Here is a 27,269-nt window from a genome sequence, read left to right as displayed (position 1 = left end):
CGCATCTGCAAAGGGTGCCTACGTGTTTCACTGAAGTATTTAAAAACACTCTCCTCCACTGAAGCCAGTTGTATGATTAAAAATACCTTCCTTTAAAACGGGCTACCCGTGGTCTTTCCAAAAGGTTATAGTACACCAAATACTCAGCTTTGCAGCTATACAGAATCACGCTATGACTGAAAACCCTGTGTTATTTTGAGTGCTGCAGTGTGGAGGGGGGCAAAAAAGACATCAGCTTGAGCTACAAGGCTTTCATCAGCCCAGAGGAAGTGCTAAAGTACACGCTGATGAGAGAATTGTGTTTGTGGAAATGGAGGTCAGGCAGTGCTGTGCAGGTACTGTGCTTATCTGTGCAGTTATGCTGCCCAGCTCCAGAGCTGGAACAAATGCAAGTGAGTTAAGGCACGCCTTTTCAGGTTAATAGCTTGTAAACAGAATGTGGAATGACTTTCCAAACAACTGTCATAGTTGCTTTTTCTTAGAAAATGTGGTCTACTGTGTCACAGCTGATACAAAAGTATTTTTGGTGGCTGAGTGTGATATTTTGCAATGTTTGTTTGAATGTAAGGGAGCATGTTTTATCATGTTTGAACTGATGGTTCTGGGCTCATACAACCTGCTGTCCACAACACACTTTTATTTCTAGAATGGTTATTGTATTGTTTTTTATTGATGTCCTTTTGTGAGGTTTCAGTTTTGAAGTAGAGCAGTGTTTAGCTGGGTGATCACATAAGTAAGTTTTGATGTCTGAAGCAGTGCTTCCTATAATGTTCTATTTTGATTCTAAATTATGTGCCATTTTAGAACATGTTTACATGTCACATGTCACTTCTCTCTGCAGCTGTTTTGTCAGTGCAGCTGTAAATGCTGTTTCATGGTGTCTCTCCTGGAGAATCCATGAATATCACTCCTGTCCTTGTTTTTGCACTGTTGTAAAATTCTACTGAAACTAAATATTAAGTATATGTGCTTTAGATATTTCCCTTGGCATTTTACAAAAATAAGTTTTCATTATGAGTGTATATAACAAGCCATCTAATTCCACTAGATAAAGGGTCAATTATTTATTTTTAAAGTATCTGGACACTTAAAAGATTTCTTGCTAACTAAATGCTTACAAAGTGTAATTTGCAAGTTGAAAAGATGTGGTCTCTTGCCCTCTTCATGTTTTTTTTTGAAACAAACCTAAAAGCATATTTATCTCAATTTTATTTATTTAGAAAGGATGCCAAGGTATTATGGTTAATTTAATTTTGGGAGCCTTTGACAGGACATATGAATTAATGTGTGATGTCACAGGCATTACAAAAGTGAACATTCGGAAGGGGTGAACACTTGTAATTAATTAAAGTTCTTCCTGCACTTTGTCATTTTAATCACTAGATCTTAAACAGTAGAAAACCTCTGATTTGCAAAATTGAAGAATATCTTTAAATGTTTTTTAATTGACAAATAATCCTGAGTTCTCAGCTGTCTTTTTTGGCAAAATGTACTCAAAGCCAAATTTTATACACTTTTTTCCTTGCAGTGAAGAAAACATGAATGTGGATTTTACCCTCATACCTCCTGATAAAAAGAAATGTAGTCTGAAAATGTTAAGGTTTGTTTTAAATGCATGCAAATATTTTTGCATGCTCCCCACAAAACTTCATCAAATTTGTATCTTAGCAGGTATATCTATGCCATTTAAAGCATGTGTTTTGCAGTGTTAATGATTTCTGTGGTCAGTGTCTATTCAACTTTAAATAGAAACCTCTGCAATGGCTCTGAAGGCAATTAATATCTTCCCTGGTTAGAACAAAAATTGCACAATTTAAATAATACACCTACATGCATTGGCTTGTCAAGCTGAGAATAAACAATAATTTTTCCCCAAAGTCAGTGTTGCTATTTCAGGTATCTCCTGGTTAGTTAGAAAAATGCAGAGGGAGGCTGTGCTGGCAGCATGTGGGAGCTGGTAGGGATGGTTAGGTCATGAATGTGCAAAAAGCAGCATGTGTAACAGCAACATGTCTAACCAGCATGTCTGGCCACTAATTATGGGGAAGGAGGACAGGAGATAAGAGCTGCTAACTGCAGGGCTCTGCCAGTCTTCTTTGGAGTGTGAGAGCAAGGTATAATTTTACATGGATGAAACAAAATGTGCAGGCTGAGAGTCTTTTTGAGAATGTTGGGTTGCCTCATGTTTCAGGTATACTTCTGTGCTGTGTGCCATTCAAATTGTTTGGTCAGTAATTTGAAGTTGCATTTATTTAATAATCAATAATGCCAAAATGTCTGTTGTTATTCCTTTCTTTATGCATTGTGAAATGTATCTGCTGTAAGATTGTATCACACAGTGTTAATGTGCCCAAAGTGTTTAATTTTAGAGACTGTCTCCTCACTGGAGTTGTGTGGGATTTTTTACATGTGGTAATTATCTTAGAAGTTTAATCTCTTTAGTGATCTTCTGATGTATGCTGAAACTATGGCTTGAATGTGTATTCATGGCTTGTATATATAGGGCAGTGAATGAGTGCTACTTTCAGTGGTTTCACATTCAGCATTTAACAAACGTGGGCATGGGCAAATATAATCCAGTACCAAGGAGGCTGTTGTGAAGGAAGCAACCTTGAACTCAGGGAGTGTCCTTAATTGACAGAAGGGCAAAGAGTCTCTTGTTACCCAGGGTTATGAATGACTACTGGGAACTGATAGTTTTTTGTTGTTTAATGTCATCTTACGTTATTTGCTAACTGAAAAATGTCTAGGTGGCAAATTATTCCGTTATCCAAACTAGAAAATCTAGGAATAAACATTGCTCTCAGTCTCAGGGGAGTGTGCCTGGTAGGAAATAAGCTTGCAGAGTCTGTAACAGCATGCATTTCCTAGATTCCTTCCTTTAGTGCTCACGGTTCACCAAATAGGTTGCTGTCAACTTCTTTCCAAAAATCATTTGGTGCATGGCTCTGCCAACTATAACATAGAGGCTGAATTCCCCAAGAAATAGCAATTCGGTTTCCTTTTACGGACTTTTCTCTGGTGTTTGTTGCTGTAGTTGTTTTCTTGATGGAGACTAAGGGATTATCTTAAATCCCTGTGGAGGAGGGTGCTATTTTCCCTGTTTTAGAGATTGGAGAATTAGGCCCAAGCTCTCACTTTGAGACTCTATCATTAAAAAGTTAAGGTCTAACTTCTGTTAATAAAATGCAGTCATGTCTACTGATTACAATTAGAGGACTTCACAGCACTGAACAGCAGTGATTAATCATGGTTGGATGCATTTCTTCCCTGCACTCAGGGGTTGAAATTCTTTGGTGTCACTTGAATGTGTAAACCAAAGCATTCTTTTTTTCTGTATTTATTTTTCATATTAATTTATGGACTTTGCCACGTCAGTAGCTGTGATTCTTAACAGCTTTTGTTACATGATTTCACAATATTGCTAAAGAAGTTATGTCACTTTTTTCTATGTCAACAGTAAACAGACTGCAAGCCTGAAGGAACTGGAAACTCTTATAGAGCAAGTTCTTTGGACAAAATAGAAAATAAAGCAATATCTAAATTGCTTTATCTAACCACAGAATATGAGGTACAGAGAATATGTATGGCAAGTACACTTGGTAGCAAACCACAGTAGTTCACACTTAAAGCATAGAATGAATTTATTTATGTACAAGGAAGTCTTGTTTCCTTCCTATTCTGTGTGGAACAAAACCTGAGACTTCAGTGAATAATAAGGAAAAAAATTATGGCTGAAAGTTCTTAGGAGCAGCTAATTGAAGTTGAGTCATGTCCTTATACATCAGTAATTCACTTGTCTTAGTCATGAAACTCGGAATCTTGGCGAGTCAGATCCATGGTGACAGATGCTGTCATTCCAAAAATAAGTTTAAAAGGTGATGTGACCAGGTGCTTTTCTCTTCCAGAGGCTGATAGACTGTCTCAACTTCCATCTGTAGAGTCCTTGGAGACAATGCATGGCAACACCATTTGGTTTCCTAAATATGGATTAATTTTTTTTCTTCTGTATCTCATTTTGAGGAATGTTAATGACTAGAATAGGTTGCACAGAGAAGTCGTGCCATCTCCAGCCCTGGTGGTTTTCAAGATCCCTCTGTATAAAAGCCCTGAATAACCTGGGCTGATCGTGCTTGGAAGGTCTGTCACTCTGTGATTCTGAGGTGTTTCTCTGTTGTGGATCAGTTTGTCACCTAAGACCACAGTTTAGTGATTGCCATGCTTTAAAGCAGCCTGTTGTGCATGGGACTTTAATAAGATTTTTTTTTTAATGCCATCTTTTTGAGTATAATGAAATATATTTTCAAAGTAAACATAATCTTCCAAAAGAAATCAGAATGTTAAAATCTCACTTTAAACAACTCTACCTGTTTCATAGTAAGAGTTCATCAAAGTTATTTGTTATTAAAAGCCTGAGGGGATTTAACTGAAGGATTTCTTTAAAGACTTTTCCCCATCTTCCTGCTGAAAAATGCCTTAGAGAAATTTTGGGATTCACTGGGTTATTTAGCTTCTTAATAGTCTTCATTTGTAGCACAAAAAAAAAAACCACAAAAAAACCAAAAACAAAAAACCCAAGTATTTCAAGATGAACAAAGCAAAGAATTTTGCAAATTGCTTTCAAAGTAATATTCAAAGCCAGTTTCTTGAGAGCAGAGGCAGCATCTTGTGTTCAGCTCGTTTTGTGTGTGGTATCTGAAGGTCTGCTTGTTCATAATTGGTTAATATTTTCTAAAATCGTTGTGTGTTAGGCCCTCAGGATGTTTATAGCACTTCTTTTCACACAGTGGGGCACTAGCAGTGAGGAAGAAATTCAAGGTCTTTAGCATAAAGCATGTCTAGAATGTTCCCTAAGAGGAAGCTTTAAAAAAAAAAAAAAACAAAAAGCCACATTTATTTATTAAGGTCCATTTCCTCGTGTCAAAGATCAATGTATCCTAATTTACAGGACTTGCTTAAAAGCCAGGGCCAAGAACCTGGAGCCTTGTTTGCATCATTTCCGCAGCTATTACAGTATGTACTGTTTAGGATGGAGTTACTTTCTGCAGTTGGACTTTGTGGTTTATTTTTAGCCTATATAAGCTCTCGTGGCTGAAGTGTGCTTGTGACAAAAGGCAGCAGGGGCTCTGAACTGGTAAGGTTTGCTCTGGGCTGCTTTTTCTGGTGGCTGCAGCACTGTGCTACTGTTTGCTTGGCAGTTGGGGGACGAGAAAAAGGCACTAAAGAGATGGGCCTGGAGTTGTGAGAAGAATGAGAAGAAAAAGAGTGGATGAAGCCAAACTGTTGAGAGAACATAGGAAGAGGGTGTGGGCTTTCCTATGGAGTTATTGGTTCTGCTGCAATCCAGCTGTGTGAGTTGCCGGGTGATCATTTGTGGAGAATCTGTGCAGAGCTCATTTTTCTTGTTGTATCCATCTAAATTTTCTAGATTTTACCTAATGACTGTAGTTGTTCATAGGTTTACTTTTGTAGTGAAATGGAAAACCCTGCAAAACAAAAAAAAAGTGTAATGAACTTTCTTTGTGAAACCTCTGGAAATTCACTTGGAGGATGGGAGGACCAAACCCTGACAAAAAATGTGCTAAAGGCCTGGCTTCTGTAATAATGCTATTTTATGAGGATAGCATGACTCACACCACTTAATGTTCCTATCTCAGTATACAGTTTATTTTTAAGTAAGGCTGTAAAAATAGTGTTTTTCTGTACCAGTTGTTGCTATGACTTCACAATATTTCCCTAAATACGCTTGCTCATACTTTCTCACAGCATAGTATTTGGCATATTCAAACCTTAATTCCATCAGTATTTCCTGAGTGCTGATCGTTTTCATGCTTCTACGGAAAAAAAGGATAACTCCATGTATTATGTAGTTCTAGCTGAGGAGGAATAAAAGGGTTTTTTTAAAAATCCAGTCACCACAACCTGTTCCTTCATTTAAGGAAATGTTCCTGTGTTTGAGCTTTTTCAGTCTTTCCATATAACTTTTCAGAGTAAATTTGCAGGAATGATATAGTTGAAGCTATTTTGTTAAAGGTAGGTGGACACTATTATTACTTCAGAACACTTTCATTGTCTTTTTAATGTGTAATTGGAGGGGAAAAATACTGCTGGTACGGTTTGGAGAGTGGGATGGATGACTGCATGGGATGGACTGTAACTTTCCTTTAAGTTTATACTTCAGGGTTTCTTTTTCCAAGCTGCTGAATTCTACAGCTGTCTGCCAGATCTCTTCCAAATGGCAGTGAGCACTTTGGTTGGAAGATCTTGGTGTAGAGGAGAAAAACTGCCCTAACCCTTCATGCCGACCTTCGGAACCTCATTCCTCCCTTGTCCTGCATGGCATACCTGGCTGTTTAATTTTAAACTAGTCTTGTGAATTGGTCCAGCTAGTTGCAAGCTTACTGCACTTTGGTTTCCTCCTCCTGCTGCTTATAGCTGTCTAAAAAAGGGCATGAAAAATTACAAATACTTACAAATACGATCTTTGCTTACCTGAATGTATTGTAAAAATTGCAAGGGACAAAATTTATCTGGGAAGAGCACATTCCATGTAAAGGTGTACTGCTAGAGAAAGACAACTGAACAGTGTTTAAATTTTTCCCTCTTGGCTCACTAAAAGCACAGGTAGAAAAGCTGGGGTTTTTTTGGTAATTCTTTATAATTTGAAGATTGTTACCCTAACATGTAAAAATAATTTACATCTATGCGATTTTCCTTTCTAGTTTGCCATTTTGCAGTACCCTTCTTATATTTTGACTGTCTTTTAAAAATAAAATTCTGACAATTGATGTTCCTCTTGTGGGTTTTAGTTTGATATTCAGTGTTGAGGTTATGTAAGCTTTTTGTGAATTGCATTACGTAAATGAATTGGATGAAAAAACTGATAAGGAGAAACATCTTGTCTTCCCAGCCAGAGTGCTGCAACTGTCCAAAGAACTGTTCTGTTTCAGTAGCTGGGTTTTGTTATGAACAAGTTCCTACCCTTATGGCATTGTTATTTTCAGTGTGTCCCAGAAATGCTAATTTAGTCTTGAATTCTCCTTGCCTGGGAGGCTTTCAATGCCATTTCTCTCAGCAGCTTGTCATAACCACTGTCAGGTTTGGAGATGTTTTCTGCCCCCTTTTGAAGGGGCCATGGTACTTCAAGGGAAGCAAGATTGACAAGGCAAAAAAATGAAAGGGAGCTTCAACTTACAGTCTACAGATAAAAGTATTCATCCCACAAGGGCTGGTAAAATCTGTTTACCTGTATGTATCCCTGTTAGTATTTAGAGATAAACTTGGCAGGAGAAATCCAAATAGGAGAACCTGGTGAAATATCTGCAGAGATTGGACAGGGATTTGTGTGTGTGTTTTGGGAGGCAGCTGTTTCCTTTCTCTCCTACCTCTTGGTCTCCAGCCCACAAACTACATTTGTGGGTGCAAGTGCCTGGATTTTTGTCTCAGTAATGCTTTTGATGTTAATCTTGCATGTTAACTTAGGGTAACCCTAACCTTTTTCATATCCAGTGATTCATAATGTCATCTGCTTTGATGAGGAGAGGTGATATTTTTCTTCCTTCCAGCTGTGTCTATAAAAGTGAAAATGCCTGAATTGTTAAAGCAATGACTTATTTCTAATAAAGCTCAGCATTCAGAGCTGATGGCTTTTCTGTTTGTTTGTTTGTTTTGCTAAAATAGAACAATGACAAGAAGACATTTCTTTTTCTTTGAATCAATACATTTTGACCTTAAATATTTCCGGTGGGTTTCATTGCATAACACAGATTTCCAGAGGAAAAGGAATAGGAATCAGTGCAAGTTATTGTTGCAGAAGCAAAGGTCAGCTGATTGTTTCTTAGGAATGCTTTGAAAGTGGAGTAGTTAATGAGTAAACATCTTGCTGCTCAATCTTTTCTTTTGGTTGTAATAGGAATTTTTATCATTAAGTAAACTCAAGAGTCTAGTGAAATGTGATACGAGCAGATGCATTGAGTGTTTTCTGGACAACCTATGTCATTATAAGAGCCACAAACTGTGTAGTAGAAGTTTTCTGTTCCAAAATGCCCCCTGTGGTTGCCTTTTGTTTTTATTTGGCATCTCTTGATATCGAAATATTGGATGAAATTGCTTAATATGTTTTTTTTCATAACTCCATAACTCCACTTCATTAATAATGCTCATATTTTTTTTTCTGTTTTTACAGATTCTGAAGGTGTTTAATCTCTGAATACTTACAAGCTCTTCATACATAGCAATGTCTGGCTCATATGATGATTCTGTTGGAGTAGAAGTTTCTAGTGATAGCTTCTGGGAGGTAATCCAAATGTTTTATTCAATATTTTGATTTTATTTTTTACTCATATTGTAGAAAATCTGATTTTTGTGCACTGTAAATTGTGAGCTGCAATACAACACAGATTGGTTGTTGTGATCTGCAGAAACAGCCTTCAGGGTAGAAATTACCTTTTGAATTTTGACCTATTTCTGTCAAGGGCTTTAATGAACTTGAGGATCATCCACTTGGGATGGACATGGAATTCAGAATTGAACCTTTGTCAATTTTTATTATCAAGGAAGGCCGTGTGTGAGTAGCTTTTAAAATGATCAATGTTCAATCTGAAGTAACTGTTCCAAGCTACTGTAAGTGTACATAAATTACAGGAGTAAAATACTGTGTGAATGTACTGTCTCCTATTTGTATCTGGATATAAGTGTAACCATCTTTGAGACAAGTTACTCTTATCTCAGTGTAAAAGCATACATACACAAAGATAATAGAAAGCACTTTGTAATATCAGTAATTTGTGCTACCCCAATCTGACAGAGGCTTTCAGATGCTGTGATAATTGAAGCTTTAAAGAAAGGAAACTTCGTAAGGAAATACTTTTACATAAACAAGTCTTTTTCTTTGAGTAAAAAGGTTTGGCAGTGTCAATACTCACACATTTGGAGGTAAATACACTGTCCAAATTAACTGTATTCAGTAGGACAAATTTGAGAGGGAGTTCTTTTGAGTTTGAACTACAGCAAGCTTGAAAATGGCTTGGGGGAACCTGTCTGAATTTACCAGAGACCTGTGTTAGACATCTTGATTTTGATGACCTGATATTGTACTTCCTTTGCAATGTAAGCTTTTCTAGACTACTAAAATGTGCTGTTTGTGGTGACAGCATATGTGTGATGCAGATCTCCCGTGTTTTTTCAGTATGTTTTCTAAAAGACCTAATGCTAGTGAGGTTCTGGTTGAGTAGATAGATACAGTTTTTTGAGGAGACATAATTACTATTATGTTAAATATGTCTGTCTTATTTGTAAAGGAGTTCTTTTAAAATCACTGTACACTAAGCCTTGACCCCTTTTGTTGTAGGGGCATTTTGTAGGATAACTGCAGAGAGGCTGTGGGACCATTTGATGTATAACCACAAAGATTGTTCTTTGTTGTTAAAACAATACTTGGAAAGCAGTCAGGTGAAATTCCAGGTGACAGGAAAGAGTGCAACATTGTACCTGTCTATAAATGGGTAGGAAGGAGGACCTGGGAAGTGTGTTGTAAGTGTCTCTCAACTGGCTGTGATCCTGAGCAATCTGAGCTGTCACACCTGCTTTGAGCAGGGGATTGGGCTACCTGGTCTCCAGAGGGTCCTTCCAAACTCAGTTTTACTGTGTGGTTTGTTTCTTGCTGAGGCAACTTTCTGAGCAGGCTTCCCTGCTAGAAGTGTTTCAAAATAAAATAAGGAGGCAGTCAGGAAAAAAGAATTCTGGACCAAAAGGGATATTTTGATGTGTGTTGGGCATCATATACTTGGCAGCAAAACATGATTTCTGGCTGGCTGTTCTGTACCAAGCTGTTGTCTTCCATCAAATAATCGTGTCTGGAAGCATAAAAGCTGAATGAATAAGAATGAAGTTTTCTGTAAACTAGGATGATTATGTTTGGGCAAATTTGAGCTCAAAGAATTAAATCCAATAAAGGATGATCAGAAATGGCAATTACCTTAAATGGGGGCCTTCATGCAAGTTTGTTTGAATGTATTTTATGCTTGTTATAGGTGCCTTATTTGTGTTTGTGCTATTGGTGACTGACTTTGCATAATTTTGTAAACACTACTACTTAAGTCTATTTCCTTGGAATTGTCTGTGTATTCTTTCCAAAAGGTCAGGACTGCAGTCTGTTTCATAAGCAATGTGAGTAGACTAATGTATAATGTATGAGCATACCTTTTATATCCTTGGATAAGGAAATGTTAGACTTTTGTATAGCAATCAGTTGGTTTCCTTATAGGATTTTTCTATTATTTCTCTTTTTTGATGTATAACCACAAAGATTGTTCTTTGTTGTTAAAATGATACTTGGAAAGCCATGGCAATCAGGTGAAACTCCAGGTGACAGGAAAGAGTGAAACAATGTACCTGTCTTTTAAAAGGGGTAGGAAGGAGGACCCTGCGAACTATTGACCTGTCAAAACTCACCTCTGTGCTTGGGAAGGTCATAGGACAGAGTCTCTTAGAAGTTCTGATAAGGCACAAGGAGGACAGGAAGGTGATTTCAGACAACCAAGGCCAAATCTTGTGTGACCAACTTTGTGCCTTTTCCAGTGGAGTGGCTCCATCAGTGGACAAGAGAAAGGTACAAGGTGGATTGCTGTGAAGACTTGGACATGATCCCCCACAACATCCTTCTCTCCACACTGGGGAAATGTGAATTCTCTGGGTGGATTGCTGTATGGAAAAAGAATTACTTGGGTGGCTGCATCCAGAGGGAAGCAGTCAATGGCTCAGAATCCAAATGGATGTTGGTTACAAGTGGTGTCCCTCAGGGGTCCATACTGGGACCACTGTTATTTAATATCTTCTTCAATGGCAGAGAGGGATCAAGGGCACCCTCAGCAGCTTTGCAGATGGCACCAAGCTGAGGGTGCAGTGACAATCCAAAGGGACCTGGACAAACCTGAGCAGTGCCCATGGGAATCTCATGAGGTTTGACCAGACCAGCTGCTGGTGCTGTCCCTGTGCTGGGCACATCCCTGTGGGTGATGGATCCAGGCTGGGGATGAGCAGAGGGAGCAGCCCTGGCAGAAGGACTTGGGGGTGCTGTGGGTGAGAGCTGGCCCTGCCCCAAGCCAGAGCCCCAGGGCAGCAGGGGAGGGGGGATTCTGCCCCTCTGCCCCGTTCTGCTGAGACCCCCCTGCAGGGCTGCACCCAGCCCTGGGCCAGCACAGCAAGGACAGGGAGCTGCTGGAGCCAGAGCAGGGACACCAAGGGATCAGAGGGATGGAGCAGCTCTGCTGGGAGCAAAGGCTGAGGGAATTGGGATTGTTCAGCCTGGAGAGGAGAAGGCTTTGGGGTGACCTCATTGTGGCCTTGCAGTGCCTGAAGGGACCCACAGGAAAGATGGAGAGAGACTCTTGACAAGGGCCTGGAGTGACAGGACAAGGGGCAATGGCTTCACACTGGCAGAGGGCAGGATTAGATTGGATATTGGGGAGGAATTGTTCTCTGTGAGGGTACTAAGGTCCTGGCACAGGTTTCCCAGAGAAGCTGTGGCTGCCCCATCCCTGGCAGTGTCCAAGACCAGGTTGGATGGGGCTCTGAGCAACCTGGGATAGTGGAGAAGGTGTCCCTGCCCATGACAGGGGATTGGAACGAGATGATCTTAAAGATCCCTTCCAACCCAAACCATTCCGTGATCCTTCTGCTTTGGAGTCATCTATCCAAACTAAATTTGACTGCTGTTTAGTCTAAAACCCATCCTTTTTTTAATATGTCTGTATGATTGTTTTGTTTCTGAGCACTGCAACTTTGAATCCTGGTCTTATTCTTTCTCAAAAGGATTAAACAGCTTAGTTCAATGTGTTTTGTTTGATTTCATTAGAAAAGATGTGGTGCCTCTGGAATGCCAGCTGAGTGCTTCATGCCTCAGGTCACAGGAAGTAAAGAATTCCTAATCAATTTGGAAGGTTTTTTGTTACTACGGATTCTGACATTTTATACTCTTGTTAGAGGTTTTTCAAGATTTTTGACACAGTAGGTTTCTTCTTTATCAGCTTACAGTTTGTTAAAAGCCACCTTGGTATGTTTTACTGCCCCAACTGAAAGCAGTGCATGTATTTGAACTTGGCTGTGGCACAGAAGTGACAGTTTGGCAGGGTGAGCTTTCGAGTTTGTTCCCTTGCACTCCAAAATAGCTCAGATTCATTTACCTTTGAACTGTGCTGCAAAACCCATCTATTTCTTAAAAGCATTTAGGAAAGGGTGAGGTGACTGGCTGTGGGACCTAGCTGAAAAACTGACTGTGAAAGCTGGTTTTTGCTCACTGTATGCATATTGAAACTAAAACACTTTTAGTTGTTGTAAGTTGGTTGTTCTGATGAGCTGATGGGAACTGTACCTAATAAAATATTGATAAGTGAATTTCAAAGCTTTTGTCATTGCTGTTGACAGAAATTTCATTGTCTTTAGGACATTAAACACTGTTTCCTATCAGTTTTCTGACTCTAGAAGTCTTTGCTTTCTTTTGGAATTGTCACTGCCTTTGCTGTTGGTTCTTAGTAAAAAATGTCAATCTAGAGTCTGTAGTTGCCTGATAGTAGATTTACTGCTCTAACCTTGTCTAGTTGCATATGCTCAGACTGTCCATGGAGCAGTTCAATGCAGATTACTTCATCTGTTAAGCTTTTTTTTATTCAGTTGCTATTTCAATACTGTTCATGGAAATTTCCAACCCCAGCACTGAGAGTTAAGCTCAGTGCTGGAAATACAATACAAATAGTAACTTGTTTCCTCTAAAGGTTAGTATTTTTTATTACCACACAGATAGTGTTATCAGGTTCTGATTTATGGTTGGGAAATTGCTGTCTTGTTGAAAGGGAATTGGAGCAGTTGTTGTTTGGACTTGTGTTCATGGTGATGGCTTACTGTAGATCTGGGAGTCAAGAAATGTGGGTAGGTCAAGGCTTAGGCAGAAGTAGTATCTTGTATCAGAACAGCTGATATGACTGAATAAAACAGGCTTTCAGTATTATACATGTTTGTTAAGTGGGACAAAGAAATAGAGCAGCTTTCATAACTAAATGGAAGGGGTTTTTTTTCCATATTTGGTAAACCCAAGATATTGCTATAAGGCATTTTGTCTTCTAGCAGGATGACAAATCTTCTTCAGTAGAACAAATCTTTTTCCTTTCCTCTAATTTCTTCAGGTGTTTAGTCAATAAAAGTACTTTAGGAGTCAGAGAATTTTGGACATGTTTTAATACAGGTTGCTTAGAGAACAGAGAACTGCAATATATTGAGAAAAGACTTTCTGAAGGGTAATTCCCATAATAGCAGTGGAAGATTTCATCAAAACTTCAACTGGAATAGTGTCTTAAATTACTTAAGAAATGGAAGTTTTGCTCTCCTGATTTATTCTTCTGTCAAACCTCAATGTAGCTTGATGTGTCTGGTTAAACTCATAACTGTCTCGGGTGTAAAACTCCTAGAGACTGAGGAATTTTGTTGATATGCTCCGAGAAGAAATTCCTTCATCTGTGTTACTTAGCTGACAAGGATGATGTGCTTTGGGTAATCAAAGGTTGTTGCTGATAGCCTGAAGCAGGATGGCAGCAGGTTTTCCAAGGGAAAGTGGAAAATGTACAGTTTGAAAGCCTTTCTGTTTCTTTCTCATGTATCATAAGGAATCTAAGCATTTGCATGATTGCTGTAAATGCATCATAATCATTTAGGGCACTTTGTGCATCCAGAAACAGACTGTGGCAAAACTGGTTAGTTCCAACATTGTGTTGCTTTAGTTTAAACATGAGAAGTGAGCATGACACCTATTGGCCTTGTCCTGCTTGGAGTAGTTTTGGAATGCCCATGAAATAATTTATTATATTAATAATTAACAAAATGCATCATGAAGTTTGCTTTCTGTTTATTAAGCTCCAGCCTTATGCCTGGTAATCACTATCAGGGATATATTAAAAGAAAAATGCCTTGGGCAAGATGAGACCAGTGCTCTTGTTTAGTTATGTACCTGTGAAGGTAAGAAAGCCAATGAGTGTTCCTAGAGATCAAAGTGGAAGTGTATGCATGTCTTGCAAGGTAAGACATCAAAAGGAGCAGCTACCCTGCCTGTAGAGGCAATTTTAAATGAGCTCTAGGTCCCTCAGAGACTGTGTGCTCCTTATCCCCTAGCTGTGCTTCCTTATCTCCCTGACTTTCTGCTAACATCAGCAATATGGAGCCTATTTATTGCAGGGGTGTTTCAAACACCTACTTACCCAAACAGAAATTGGTGCTCTGAACAGCTGCTAAGCTGCAGCTGGGATTATTTCAGCCCTGTGAGTGAGTCCCTTGGAGGACAGAACCTGGTGTGCATTTTGAAGTGCTGAGCACAGGGCTTTTGTTGCATTCTGAAGGATTTGCTGAGGATCATAAGCAATGAAAGACCTCACAAAGTGGAAGTTGATCCCCTCTATAGTATGGATGAATCAAATTTGGCCTCTGTTTGCATTGACATTGTCCCCTCCTAACCACATAAAAAAACAATAAAACCAACCACTAAAAAACCCCTACCCAAAACAAAAACCCCAACCTGCCAAAGCAAGACCCAAATGCAGCACTCTGGATAAAAAATATTTGGACTCTGCAGTAGTAGATTCCTGACACGTAGTTGTTTTTTAAATCTCCTCCTAACACTGAGCAATGGAATATTTTTCATTTATATTGCCCTTGTTTGCTTTACTGGTGTATTTGGTTAAGATTTAAGATTTTAAGAGTTTCCTCAGGATTTTTCTTGTAACCAGGGGTGAATTTATATGCATAAACTTAAACTTACTCAGAACTAGTACTCATAAGTTCTTGGACTGTATGTGCTAATTATGAACCAAGATCATTATTCTTATTTAGAAAAACCACACAGTGGCTGTAGATGTTAATGGTGGTTGAAATGGTTGGAAACTTCCCGTTTGACGTAGCTGGAAAGAAATTTTTCTCATGGTTAAATGGAATGCTGGAAATAGTGTGTGTCCCCATATTGGCCATTGGTATGTGTGGGTTTGGCTATGAACCTTTAAAGCTTATTATTCTGTGTCATGCCTAGGAGTATTTGCCCCTAAAAATACCCTTGTTGTCTTTCTTTTGAATGGTTCCAGTTCATAAAGGCTGACTTGCTATGAATAAGCTTGGAAAAAGAGTTGGCATCAAATCTATCTTCAGGCATTTGAAACTCCTGAAGTATTTGTGGTATAATGTTTATCATGGTGTGCTGAAATTACCTAACAGGAGTTTGGCAATAGCTTAATGTTTGCCACCTTCTGGGCTGCTAACAAATGAAAATACTCTTCTTTTTACTCTCAGTGTACCAGGAAAACCTGCAAAGTGTGTTTAACCCTCTAGGCTTTTGTAATGCTTAATGAATATGCCTTAAAATAAAAGTAGAGTCTAATAGTTGAGGTAAAGGAGCCTACATAATTGAAGATTGTTGTTTTGTGTTTAGTGCTGTGGAATTGTAGAATAGTGAGGTTGTAAACTCTTAGATATCCCCACTAAAGATCCAATCAGTGACGGTTCTTGGCTCCCTTGGTATAAGGAAAGCTGCCTGCACTGACAGCTATACGATGATCAATGCCTCATGTATGGTTTTTTCTGGATGTTACAGATTCCCTAAATCTTAGATTTGGCAGAGGGTTTGAGGTGACATTGCTGTGCTCAAGCCTGAGAGGAAGCTATAAAATCAGAAGGAATGCGGTCTTGGTTAAGCTAGATGGACACCTGAAGGCATCTATAATGCCTGTAGGAGAGAAATGGGGCAAAATAGGATCAACCGAGGTTTATTAGTAGCAAAGCTCAGTATTTTTTGCAATGGAAAAGGCTTAAAAGTGATGGCTAGTTCAAATTAGAACAGGTAGGGAGAGTGACACTAAGCTGTGAATCATAATTTTCCCAGAATGAACTGATTGCATTCCAAAAGTGACCATTATAGTGGTATTTTTATGAAATAGACTTGGTTATTTCCTTTTGAAGTGTTTCTGGTAACTAAAGGTAAACAGAAACTGAATTTGATGTCATGTAATGGATGTGATGTTGATGCTAAAATGAAAGTGGGATATAGTTTTTAAATATCTATTTTTGTTCTTGAAATAGTAAGAAAGTTTGTCATCTTACAATTTACGTTTCTGAAACAAATATTTTATTTGTAAGAAATGAAAACTTAAACTTTACGTCTTAACTTCATTCATGTTGTCTGCTGTCTGTTTAACAGGAAATAGCCCAATGCTCAGAATAATCAGGAAATTATTCTAACTAGCAAAATCATGTATGTTCATGTGCTGTACAGGGCTGATTGAGAAATCCGAAAATTGCCAGGCATTATGTAAGATGGCTCTGACCACAGGATTTTTTTTTTTGCTTGTGTTGTTCCTGGTCAATTGCTACAAATAAAGGAATTCTTAATTTTTAATTTGCTCAAATACTTTTTGTGAAGGGGAAAAGGGGAAGTCTTGCAGAATATTTGCCATTTATCTCAGAAACTGGAGGAAAGAGTCTTGAATTAACAATGTAATGTGTTTTTCAGAGTTCAGGGTGTCTTGAGTGTGTTGCTAAGTTTTTCATTTATTGTTTTAACCTATCTACAGTTAATCTGGTAGTTCCTTGGCCACATAAAGACTGAAATTCTTTTCCCTTTACTTGGCTCTGTGGCCTAAGGACCTTGTGTCTCAAATCTCTTGTCCTACAGTGACAAGCTGCACATTCCACGTCTCTAAAATGTGTCATTGCAGTGTCCCTAACTTAAAATGCAATTTTTGAAAGAAACCACTAGGTTTTCAAAATGTTGCATCCCAAGTTATATAACTTATGCTCGCTGTCATGGAACACAGAAAAAATGCTGTATTTCTGAAATTCTAGCATTCCTCATAGGGCAAATTTCAGTGTAAAAGGTTTTCTTTGCAATACCAGGTTATTTTCTAGCTTTGTAGGCCTGGTGGTTCCTCTTTATACTGATTCTGAGCTGTGATGCTGAGTTCCTTCAGTCCTCCCGTGAGGAGGAGGAGGCAGTGTGGGTGAATTATGTAGCTCTTTAAAGGTGATACGTGATAACAGTGAATGAACCATCAAAGGTGAGCTCAGTTCAGTCATCTGAATACCTGCCTGAAATTTGGCAACTGCTAGATATTACCATGAGGTTAGAGTTTGCTCAGAACTAAGAGATTAAGTATACCACAAGACAGCCAGCTCTCATTCCATATTAGCATTTAAAATGCTAATTTAATAGTGAAAATGTATGAAAGGAAATGTTCGTGCTATGGACATAAATCCCCAGACACATAACTGGAGACACAAATTGATGCTAATACAAGGCTTCAGTAGTTGTGCCAAGCTAACATAACCTGTTTTGAAAGTCTGCTCCACTCTGAACCTACAACTGGAGTAATTCTGAGCAGATGAATGATTTGTCTTCCATTACAAGGACTGTCAATATTCTTGGAGGTATTTAATTCCCTTAACACTTTGATTAGGTATGTATAACTGCCTACTTCTCCATTTCCATTTCTCCTGAAAATAGAAGATTATTTTTCATGCTTTCTTGGTAGTAGATGCAATCAGTTGACATGGATGCGTTGACGCTGGTAGCTTCTTATCTTCAATTATATTGTGGTTTATATTTGAATGTGCAGGGGGTGTATGTATGCATTTGTTTACATGATTTAGACAAATCAGTGACTGCTAACTAGAGCCTTACTTACATGCTAACTAAATTCCTTTAATCTGTTGAAGTGAATCTAGTCCAAACCAAAAAATGTGCTCAAATGAATTCTTTGAAGCCACTAAGAGAAATGGTTTTGTCATGGCCTTAGTGGTTTTCATTTTATTTTTTTCCAGGATTTAATGAGAAGACCTAGCATATGTCTGCATTTATCAATATAGTCATTTATTCCTCCAGTGGTTACTATAGGGAATTTTTTTCCCCCTTTTAAGAGTATTTCCCTGTATACCATTTTTCTCAAGCAAATGGTTTGCATGTACATCTGCTGACAAAATTCTGAAAAAATGTGAACCTAAAAGTTGGATGTTTTTCTCTAGGTCAGATGTGAAGCAGATACAATTCAAATGTAAGAATGACTAACGCACTTTGAGTATTTGAATATTTAATCTCCTGCCTTGCTGCTAATCTTTGTTTTTCAGTCAGGTGGTTAGGGCAGATAAGAAACTGGCTGTGATATTTAATAGGCTGTGCAAGTTCTCTTAACAGAGTTCTTAGGTCTTGTTTGATGTTTATAAAGGCCAACCTGAGTGACCTTGAATTTGGTGGAAATGTTACTCTGGAACAGTGTGAGGCTTTTCTTCTTTTCGGACATTTAGATTGGTTATTCCATGTTGGCATGTGCACAAGAGGGAAAGGGGAGTGTTAATTATATAATGGATGTTCATTATATAGTGTGCATTTTGCTCCATGTCCTGATTTTATTGTAGCTTGTACATTGAGCAACTGTGGAGTTTTTTTGCTTTAGTATTTACAGTTCTAAGTATGGTAACTCCATGCCATTGCTGTCAGTATCTTTCCACATTAAATTCTAGAATATCCTTTGGAAATAATTGCTATCTGGTTTGTCAGCAGTGACTGCGTTCTTAAAAACTATTATTATGGTTGATAGAGATGTTGCAATGTTCCTTTGCATGTCTCTGCAGCATAAAATTAAGGTATTAGGTACTTGATAATAAACATTGAAGAGGGAAAGAAATACTCTATTATTTATCTTAATTTTCTCCACTATCTAGAACATTACCAAGAAATAATAACGCAGAACAATTGTGGTGACTGCCCATAATTACATTGCAGGCTTAATAAAATATAATAAAGCTTTCACTTTTAAATTAACAACTTTTTTTTTTCAGGTGAACTTGTAGCCTTTGTTGTATTGTTGCAGTTAGGTTTTATCATTTATTGATTTAAGATTAATGACCCTGATCCCATAATTGATTATTTCCTACTGTACTATCTTACTCTTGGATTACAGTATTTATGTTAATTAGAGATTTGTCTTGTTTTCAGAGCTTTCAAGCAGAAATTAAGTCTTTGTCTCTTGGTAGGTTGGAAATTACAAGAGGACAGTAAAACGAATTGATGATGGCCACAGACTTTGCAATGATCTTATGAATTGTATTCATGAGCGGGCACGGATAGAGAAGGGCTATGCTCAACAGCTCACAGAATGGGCTAAAAGGTGGAAGCAACTTGTGGAGAAAGGTAATGCTGAGTTTGAACTCTGACAACTTTCTTAAATGGAAAAAAATGTTTTTGTATATCTTTGTTTTGGTAAGTACAGAGTAGAAATAATGTATGTTGTAGCCTTTAATGGAGTCTTTGCAAGAGGCTCAATAATGTGACAAATGTCCAAGCTCTCTGTGATAAATAACCCAACCAAGCAAAGCTCTGCTCTTTTGCAAGTTCATTTATTCCTTGCTGAAGCAGATGAATCTTGCCTCCAGTATGGGGTTATGTTCTAGAGAACTGTCTGTTTGAAAAGGGATTCTGAATAACAAGGGGGCAGTGACTGTGGGGGAAAGACTAGTAATTAAAGACCCAGGCATTGCTCTAATGGAAGGCTAAGCTGATGCTATTTAATATATTCTGCAATGGTTTGTCCTTCTATGGTTATGACCCTTCAAAAAAGTACATTGAGAAACTGAAGGCAGTTCAAAGGGGAGTTCACATGTGGAATACTGAGAATTGTGGTACAGGGGTAAGGACTCCAAACTAAATTAATATTATTTTTTCTGGCTTAAAAGTTTGTGATACTCTATATGAAAAGAAATTGTTCCCTTTTCTAGGTTTGCATCAGCATTGCTGTTTACAAGTGAATATAAGTCAGTAGTTTCAGGTAGTTTCTTGGGAATATAAGTTCCATGTGGGTGATGGTTACTGAGAATGACACTTTTTGTTGTGTTTAGGCCCACAGTATGGAACAGTAGAAAGGGCTTGGTGTGCTTTTATGTCAGAAGCTGAAAAAGTGAGTGAACTACATCTAGAAGTAAAAGGTTCACTGATGAATGAAGATTTTGAAAAAATCAAGAACTGGCAGAAGGAAGCCTTTCATAAGCAAATGATGGGAGGATTTAAGGAAACCAAAGAAGCAGAAGATGGATTTAGGAAAGCTCAGAAACCCTGGGCAAAAAAGCTGAAAGAGGTACAGCAGTAGATTATGTATTAGATATCCTGTGTTATAATATATCAATGTTTTAAATCTCTATAAGGGAGTAAACTCCCTATTCTTTCTGCTGGACCCTCCTTTCTCTTAAAGATCTCTTGCTTTCTGTCCTCTTCTGAAAAAATTTTTTCTTAGTCTCTGCTAATCTTGGTGAGTTCAGTGAAAATCCAGAAAAGTGGAATTTAAGCTATCATTTTAACAGTATCTGATTCATGCAATTGAAAGTCACAAATTGCTCAAATAAATGAGGGAAACTGTGTTTGTGGGGTTTTTCCCTCTCATATAACATAATTCTTAAATAACAGGTTGGTAGAAGAAGGGGGAGTAGGTGAACATGGGCATGAGGGAAAAGTGTTTCGTTGGGGACTTTCTGTAACCCTTTTGTTGAGTCTGTTCAATACTTCTCTGAGCTGTGTGAGTGACATTTCTTGTATAGTGAAAGAATGCTTTAATAATTTCCTTATGTTGATTCTTATGTGTTGTTCATTCTTTGGCCTAACTAAAAACAATTTCCCAGCCCCCTAAAAAAAAATAGAAAAATGAAAAATCATCCTGAAACAAAACCTGACCGTTTCTTCATTGCAACATGATTTTATGGCTAAGATTTTATGGTTGCTGTAGAGTGTTCAGATGCAAAGACTCAAATCTCCTTTGTAGGTGGAAGCTGCAAAGAAAGCTTACCATGCTGCCTGCAAGGAGGAGAAACTGGCTATATCCAGAGAAACAAACAGCAAAGCTGACCCAGCACTGAACCCTGAACAACTCAAGAAATTACAAGACAAAGTGGAGAGAAGCAAACAAGATGTACTAAAGGTATACTGATGGTTTTCTTTAACCTATAGTTTGTGCATATTTTACCTTTTTTCTTCCTGAATGTGCTGTGAACACCAGTTCACATAGGCAGTTACAGTCCTGTTCCAAACTTTAGTTTTCTCCCAAGAACATGTTCTTGTCAAATTTTTCTTCTCTGAAGATGAATAATGTATGGCCTCTATTTCATTTAAGTACTTCCAGCAGGGAACTAAGCACAAGTAAGCCAGCAAACTTCTAGGGCAGAGTTCTACTTATTTACTAGTGAGGACTTAGCTATTTCACTTGAGAATCTGAGAGATAGATGCCTAAAACTTGCTGACAACTAAGTATGTCATTATTCTTGACTGCAGAATGCATTTTTTAAAAAATGAAGCTGATATAATCCACTTAAATGCTGTTCTATTGCACAATTTGCTTTATCTCTTCAGTGACTTGCTACTGAGAGGCTTTTAATGTGTGATTCCTTAAGGATGTCTTTTTCCTTTGAGATTGCTGCTCTGGAATGTTATGTTCCATCAGTTGGGATCTTTTAATTCCTGCCTGTGGACTACTTCTGTAAATGAGTGGAGAGCCTGAGGTTGTATCTGTTAGCTGAACTCGCAGTGTATGCAATTTATGTTCACAAGGATGTACACAATATTTGAGGTTTTGGTCATAACTCAGAGTGCACTGTGTAAATTAGTAAATGAGAAAAGACAGCACTTTAAAAGATCTTAAAATACCTTCAGTAACTTCAAAGCCTTCCTGCTCTGATTCACTCTGTAGCTCGTTTGGTTTTTATCTTTAGTGTGACATTAACATTTGTCATGGTTTCTGTTTAAAAGCCAGAGAAGAGGCTTGGAGGTTTGTTGTAACTGTTGGTGCAGTTTTCTTGGGTAACTCTCATTGTGCCCTAAGGTGGGTACAGAGCTTGGCCACTTCTGGTCTAAACCTCGACCATCACTGCATTGATAAGTCTGTATTGTAGGGCAGTAATAAAATATATTGCTAAGTTTGATTTTTGTACCCCCAGACAAAAGAAAAGTATGAAAAATCACTGAAAGAATTAGACAATGCTACTCCTCAGTATATGGAGAACATGGAGCAGGTGTTTGAGCAGTGCCAGCAGTTTGAGGAAAAACGGTTGCGTTTCTTCCGAGAAGTGCTACTGGAAGTCCAGAAACACCTTGACTTGTCCAACGTTGCAAGGTAAAACTGTAAGACTTCAAAATCAAGGCTTAAGATTCTTTTCCTTTAAAATTACTTTTTTAAGCTTAAAATTACTTTTCTGGTGAAAAGTAATAAATGTTTCAAGTGGATCAGAGTTCAATGTTCTGATTTCTTTCTAATGTGTTGCTTCACTTTGAAAGTGCAAGTGAAAGATTAATTCTTTGTTTTGTCTAAAATGAGATTATCACCTATCTCTAGCATTTGCCAGAACCAACAAACCTTCATTCTTGTGGTATTTTATAATCAAATATGCTCCAATTAGAAAGGATTCAGCACTTAGAATCAAAAAATGCTGGATCCAAGATTGGGAAAAGAGGGTTTTGAATGTATTATGTGTCCTGCATGTTTATTGGAGAACAAACTGGAATTTATTAGTGCAGGACAGCATGAAATTTTTAGTCAGTACTTTTATTGTTAAAATATTAGAGCTCAGTAATAAAATTACTTTAATCTTAAGATCCGTAAGTTAACCACTGCTGAACTCTTGTCCATCTTAATTTCAAAGCCTGCTCTTTACATGTCTCATGTATCAAACATGTCTTGTATTTTGTTTTTCTGCCTGAGCCCTCACTGTATTCTAAGAAAGCTAAATTTTTGCTAGGGAGCTCCAGACACAGGAATACTTGCAGTGAGTGCTGTAACCATGGTGGTATTTTACATCCCACTTCTAACAGCAGAGGTCGTGTGCACTCTGGTTAGCACTTCAAGTGCAAGGAGAAAAGGAAGGACTGAATTTGGTTTTAATTTGAGCAGTGTTCCAAACTGCCTTGCTGTGCTGTCACACAAATGTTAATGCTGGCATGAGGGAAGAGGGTGATAGGCAAGAACAAAACCAGAGCAAGCAATAGATAAGGGCAAAACCACTTATATTGGCATCATTACCATTTTGTGTTGCTTCAAAGTTCTTATGGAACTGCTGTGGGAGACAGGTTCTTTTTACTCTCATAGTAGATAGATGGTAGAATTTCATCAGATTAAAGAAAATTACAAAACAGAAATAAATGAGAAATAGTTGACCTAGTGAACAAGGTTGGGGAAAGACCACAGAAAATGACTGAGTAGAGAGGCAATGATTTCCTTTTAAGATACTTAGAATTCCAGGAGTGGTCACAATAAGCATCAAACAAAGAACAGAACTATCAGGGTGAAACAAGAGAAAAAGCAGCTGTAACTCTTTATCTGTTTCCTTATCTTTACCTCTTTTAGTACAGAGATAAAAAATACATAATCAGTCTTGTAAAGAAAGTTTGATTTTTAACTTCAGTGATACTAAAGAGCACAGTCCAGAAAATAACCTGCTATGTTTTCTACAGATGTAGACCTAAAGTTTATTGTTGATTTAACTGATGGCTACTAATGATGTATTCTTTCTCAGAGCACATGCCTCTCTATTGCTTAAATACATTGAAAAGATTACTGATATAGAAAAACCCAACTTTATATATGTTAAAGCAATCAAGTATTATATAGAAATTGAGAAATGTGGAAGTGGATTTTGAGGAAGTTTATCTCCTTGGCAATGTAGCACTAATGAATTCTAATTCTAAATTTTGTGTGATTTGGTCTTGAAGGATTTTCACAAATTCTCTACCTTGAGTATAATAGCATCTCAACTATATATATAATAATATAATGGCACTTCTGTGTCTTATTTTAAGCCTTGTAACTGTTGTGGTGAGATTTTTTTTTATACTCTGAGTACCATATTGCACCATATTGGTGGCTTTGGTACAAATTACCATGTGCATGGTCTGGGATCAGGGGATCAGAGTGGTATCTGCAACATGACTTCTGTTAATGAAAAACAACTAGAGTAAGAGATAAGTAGTAAGGTTCTTTTTCACAGTGTTTGATATAAATAGTACAGTTAGTACCCAAACCAGTAAAAGTAGTTGGCAGATATTATACCTGCATAGGAAAATGTTTAATTCATTTACCTCTGCTTGAAGTTTGGGAGGAGGGGGCGTTATTTTTGTAGTTGCTTACAATTCTCACTGGATTAAAACAGAAGTTTTCACAGAGTCCTATGGACTTAGCACGAAATTAGTTTCTACTGTCTTGTAGATAAGCTGTAAAATTCAAGGAACTTCAAGACTGCAATTCAGTCGTTTAAATACAGTCCTACATATATATATATATATTTTTATTGACAGCCAATTAAATTACACAGGAGTCATAGTTTTAACATCTGGTAAACAAGGATTTTATGGTGTGGTAAACATTCAGCAAGTTTACTTGTTGGACTTCCCTTTTTACAGGCAGTTAACAGATCTGTCAGTTTTTAAAAGTCTATGTTGCTATAAGTTTTTTCAATACTATTGTGACTTTAAAATAATTTTTTTAAACTGTCTAAAGATTTGCCATGATTCTAAATGTTATACTAAACTAGAAAACCAATCTGTTTTGCAGTTACAAAAATATCTACCGTGAGCTGGAACAGAATATCAAAACAGCAGATGCTGTTGAAGACTTGAGGTGGTTTAGAGCTAATCAAGGTCCAGGGATGTCAATGAATTGGCCTCAGTTTGAGGTAAGGTCACAGAACTTAAACCCCAGAATAGTTTTGTCTGGTTTTTTCCTCTTTGCTTTTTGTAATACTTCTTTCTGGGGTAATTCTTAACTTCGAGCTTCCAACACTGAATTTTGTTTTAATAGTCACAGTAGTTTTCTTATCTCAGTTTTCATTGGGCTCTTCTCATCCCACAACTTTTGGAGGTGATTATATTGAGCATCTATTTAAAGAGAAAATAAGTCACCTTTAGCCAGCTGGTCATTTTTATTGCTGGATGCCATTTTTAAAAGGACAGAGTTTTTCTAAGTAGTGCTCTGTAACATAGCATACAAGAAATAAGTACAAAAATGTGTCAGTGCAGATCATACTACTTCTGTGTGACAGCTGGAAGTGGAAGGAATTGGACCAGAATCATGGGTTTAGTTGAAATGAGTTCTAGACATTAAATTAATGGAGTGGAAGCATAAACTCTGGAGTGTTCCACTGTTCCCTTATTAACCATAAAGGAAAATAGTACTTGTTTATAAAATACTGAGTAACTTTAGATTAGAGGTTTGAGGAAGAAAAATCCTAACAATACTGTAGAATTTCTTTGCCTGAAACACTGAAGTGCAGTTACTCCTGTGTGAGGAAATTACTATCCTTTTTCTTAAACATTATAGTTAACAAACAAAATGCTCCTGTTACTGTTTTCCTAATCAAGTTTTTTCTCGTTTACATGCTACAAGGATGACGTAAGTAAAAATGTCATGATAAATGACTATGACATTGCATTGCAAACTGCAAATATGCATAGGTCAGTGGTCTTTAAACTGTGGTAACTCAGAAATCCAATATGTATTTTACCAAGTTTAAATAATGAGGTATTTGAAGAACTGTGCAGAAAGCACTGCACTGACTGTGCTACATGGGAGTAATAGCAACTCTGAAAACTTCCATTTCCTGACAAAAATACTTATCTCAAATGCCATCTTTTGTATAGGAAACTCTCTCCTAACTTTTTCACCTTCAAGACTTCTGAGAGCATAGGATATTTGCTTGCATCCAGTTTGTTTTCTGTTGGTTCCTGCTTTGTATCACTATAGTGTGTGTAGTATAACAGGATATCAAAGCTTAACTTTGGCTTGATGAAGGAGTTGGGTTTAGGTCTCATCATGCCTGTCTCATGTGTCTCTGAATGGTTCAAAACCTCGGGGAGGGTCTACTAGTGGCATCCATCATTAGTCTTTCAATACTTGTGTTGATTTGAGCCTTAACCCCTACAGATGGCTTTTTAGGACAATGAATTTCACTAAATCCAGAGTGAAGTACCTTAAGGGCTTAAATCTTAGGCACAGATTTAAATTAGCTTCTTCTTTATAAGTCATCTGAGAGGGAAAAGTAAGCCCTGTCTTACAATACCTTTTAAAATTGAATGTTAGAATTACCTTTTATAGCCAGATGTCTTGGCATTATTTGAAACTGTGAGTCCTCACAGTACATCTTTTAAATATCTGTACTGGTCAGCTCTTCTGATTTCTCCAGTTGTGTGCCAGATGTCTGGAATTTTAAGTCTCTTCAAGGGATTCAGGATACTAAACAGGGAAGCACATTGGGATTTTTTTGTGAGTAGCACAGATAGCTGTTTGCATTGCTGGAGCAGGAATTAGATGAGACTTGTAAATGAAATGTTTAGAGTGACTCGTCTTTAGTAATTATTGGTAATGCTGTATATATTGATGTATGTTCCATAAGTCCGTTTGAAAATTGAATGTGATGATTACTTGTTCAGTGGAATTTCTCAATCATATTTTGCATTCATTGGTAGGAGTGGTCTGCAGACCTGAATCGCACTCTGAGTAGAAGAGAAAAGAAGAAAGCTTCTGATGGAGTGACTCTGACTGGTATTAATCAGACGGGAGAGCAAGTTTCACAGCCTAACAAACACAGCAGGTAGCTTTTTGATGCCTAAAAACACCAATTGGAAAAGATTGTTGCTTTCAAATACACTAAACTCTCCAGAATCAAAAAGTCACTGTTAAATCAAATGATAATTATCTGTGAGCATTTTTAGTGATGCCTCTGCCCTTCATAAATTAATTTGGAAATTATTCTTCATTTTATAGCTCTCTTTCCTTTGGGAGCTGAAAGAAACCAAGCCTCATGATAAACTGAACTTTCTGTACCTGATCTGGTGGTCTCTTCCTACCTTCCCATCTCTAGAAACGACAATAATACTTTGAGATCTTAGTTTGCAAAGTGTTTAGTCACATCAGAATTCTGGATGTGATACAAAATACAAATAATATATAACTGTTAACATCAATTCCTTTAAGAAGGAGTTAAGCTGGCCAGAAAAATTTCATTGCCTTTTATTGCAGGCAGTAGGAAAAAAAAAATGTGGTCCACAAAGGATATTCTAATATCCTTTGTGTTGTGGAATATTGTGGAGGAATATGTGAGACTTTCCAAGCTTTCTTGAGCCTTAAGCTGCATTTGATAGCTGTTTTATTTTTGTTTAGTTGTTTATTTAAATGTTTTTGACTGAAGGAGGGGTCTGCTAAGAAACTGCTTAGTGGGACACC

At 37.6% G+C, this 27,269-nt stretch overlaps 1 protein-coding gene across 6 annotated transcripts in view; it reads left to right on the top strand.

Moving 5' to 3' along the window:
* PACSIN2 (protein kinase C and casein kinase substrate in neurons 2) overlaps nucleotides 1-27,269 on the top strand; it is a 52,957-nt gene that overhangs the window by 19,111 nt on the left and 6,577 nt on the right. For 2 of the 6 annotated variants that reach the window (XM_033057617.2, XM_033057615.2), the window contains exons 2-9: nucleotides 8,186-8,296; nucleotides 19,054-19,210; nucleotides 19,915-20,150; nucleotides 20,829-20,984; nucleotides 21,997-22,172; nucleotides 24,603-24,723; nucleotides 25,434-25,439; nucleotides 26,513-26,637. In XM_033057617.2, coding sequence (XP_032913508.1) covers nucleotides 8,237-8,296; nucleotides 19,054-19,210; nucleotides 19,915-20,150; nucleotides 20,829-20,984; nucleotides 21,997-22,172; nucleotides 24,603-24,723; nucleotides 25,434-25,439; nucleotides 26,513-26,637 — 1,037 coding nt within the window. In that variant the 5' untranslated portion in view covers nucleotides 8,186-8,236. Of the gene's footprint in view, nucleotides 1-8,180; nucleotides 8,297-19,053; nucleotides 19,211-19,914; nucleotides 20,151-20,828; nucleotides 20,985-21,996; nucleotides 22,173-24,602; nucleotides 24,724-25,433; nucleotides 25,440-26,512; nucleotides 26,638-27,269 lie in introns of those variants that run through there. The other 4 variants (XM_033057619.2, XM_033057616.2, XM_033057620.2 and 1 more) reach the window with 3 other exon arrangements.

Source organism: Catharus ustulatus, chromosome 4 (genome assembly GCF_009819885.2).
Source record: "Catharus ustulatus isolate bCatUst1 chromosome 4, bCatUst1.pri.v2, whole genome shotgun sequence".
Classification (NCBI taxonomy): domain Eukaryota; kingdom Metazoa; phylum Chordata; class Aves; order Passeriformes; family Turdidae; genus Catharus; species Catharus ustulatus.
Note: the sequence above shows the minus strand (reverse complement) of the source record. Positions and strands in the feature narration are given on the sequence as shown.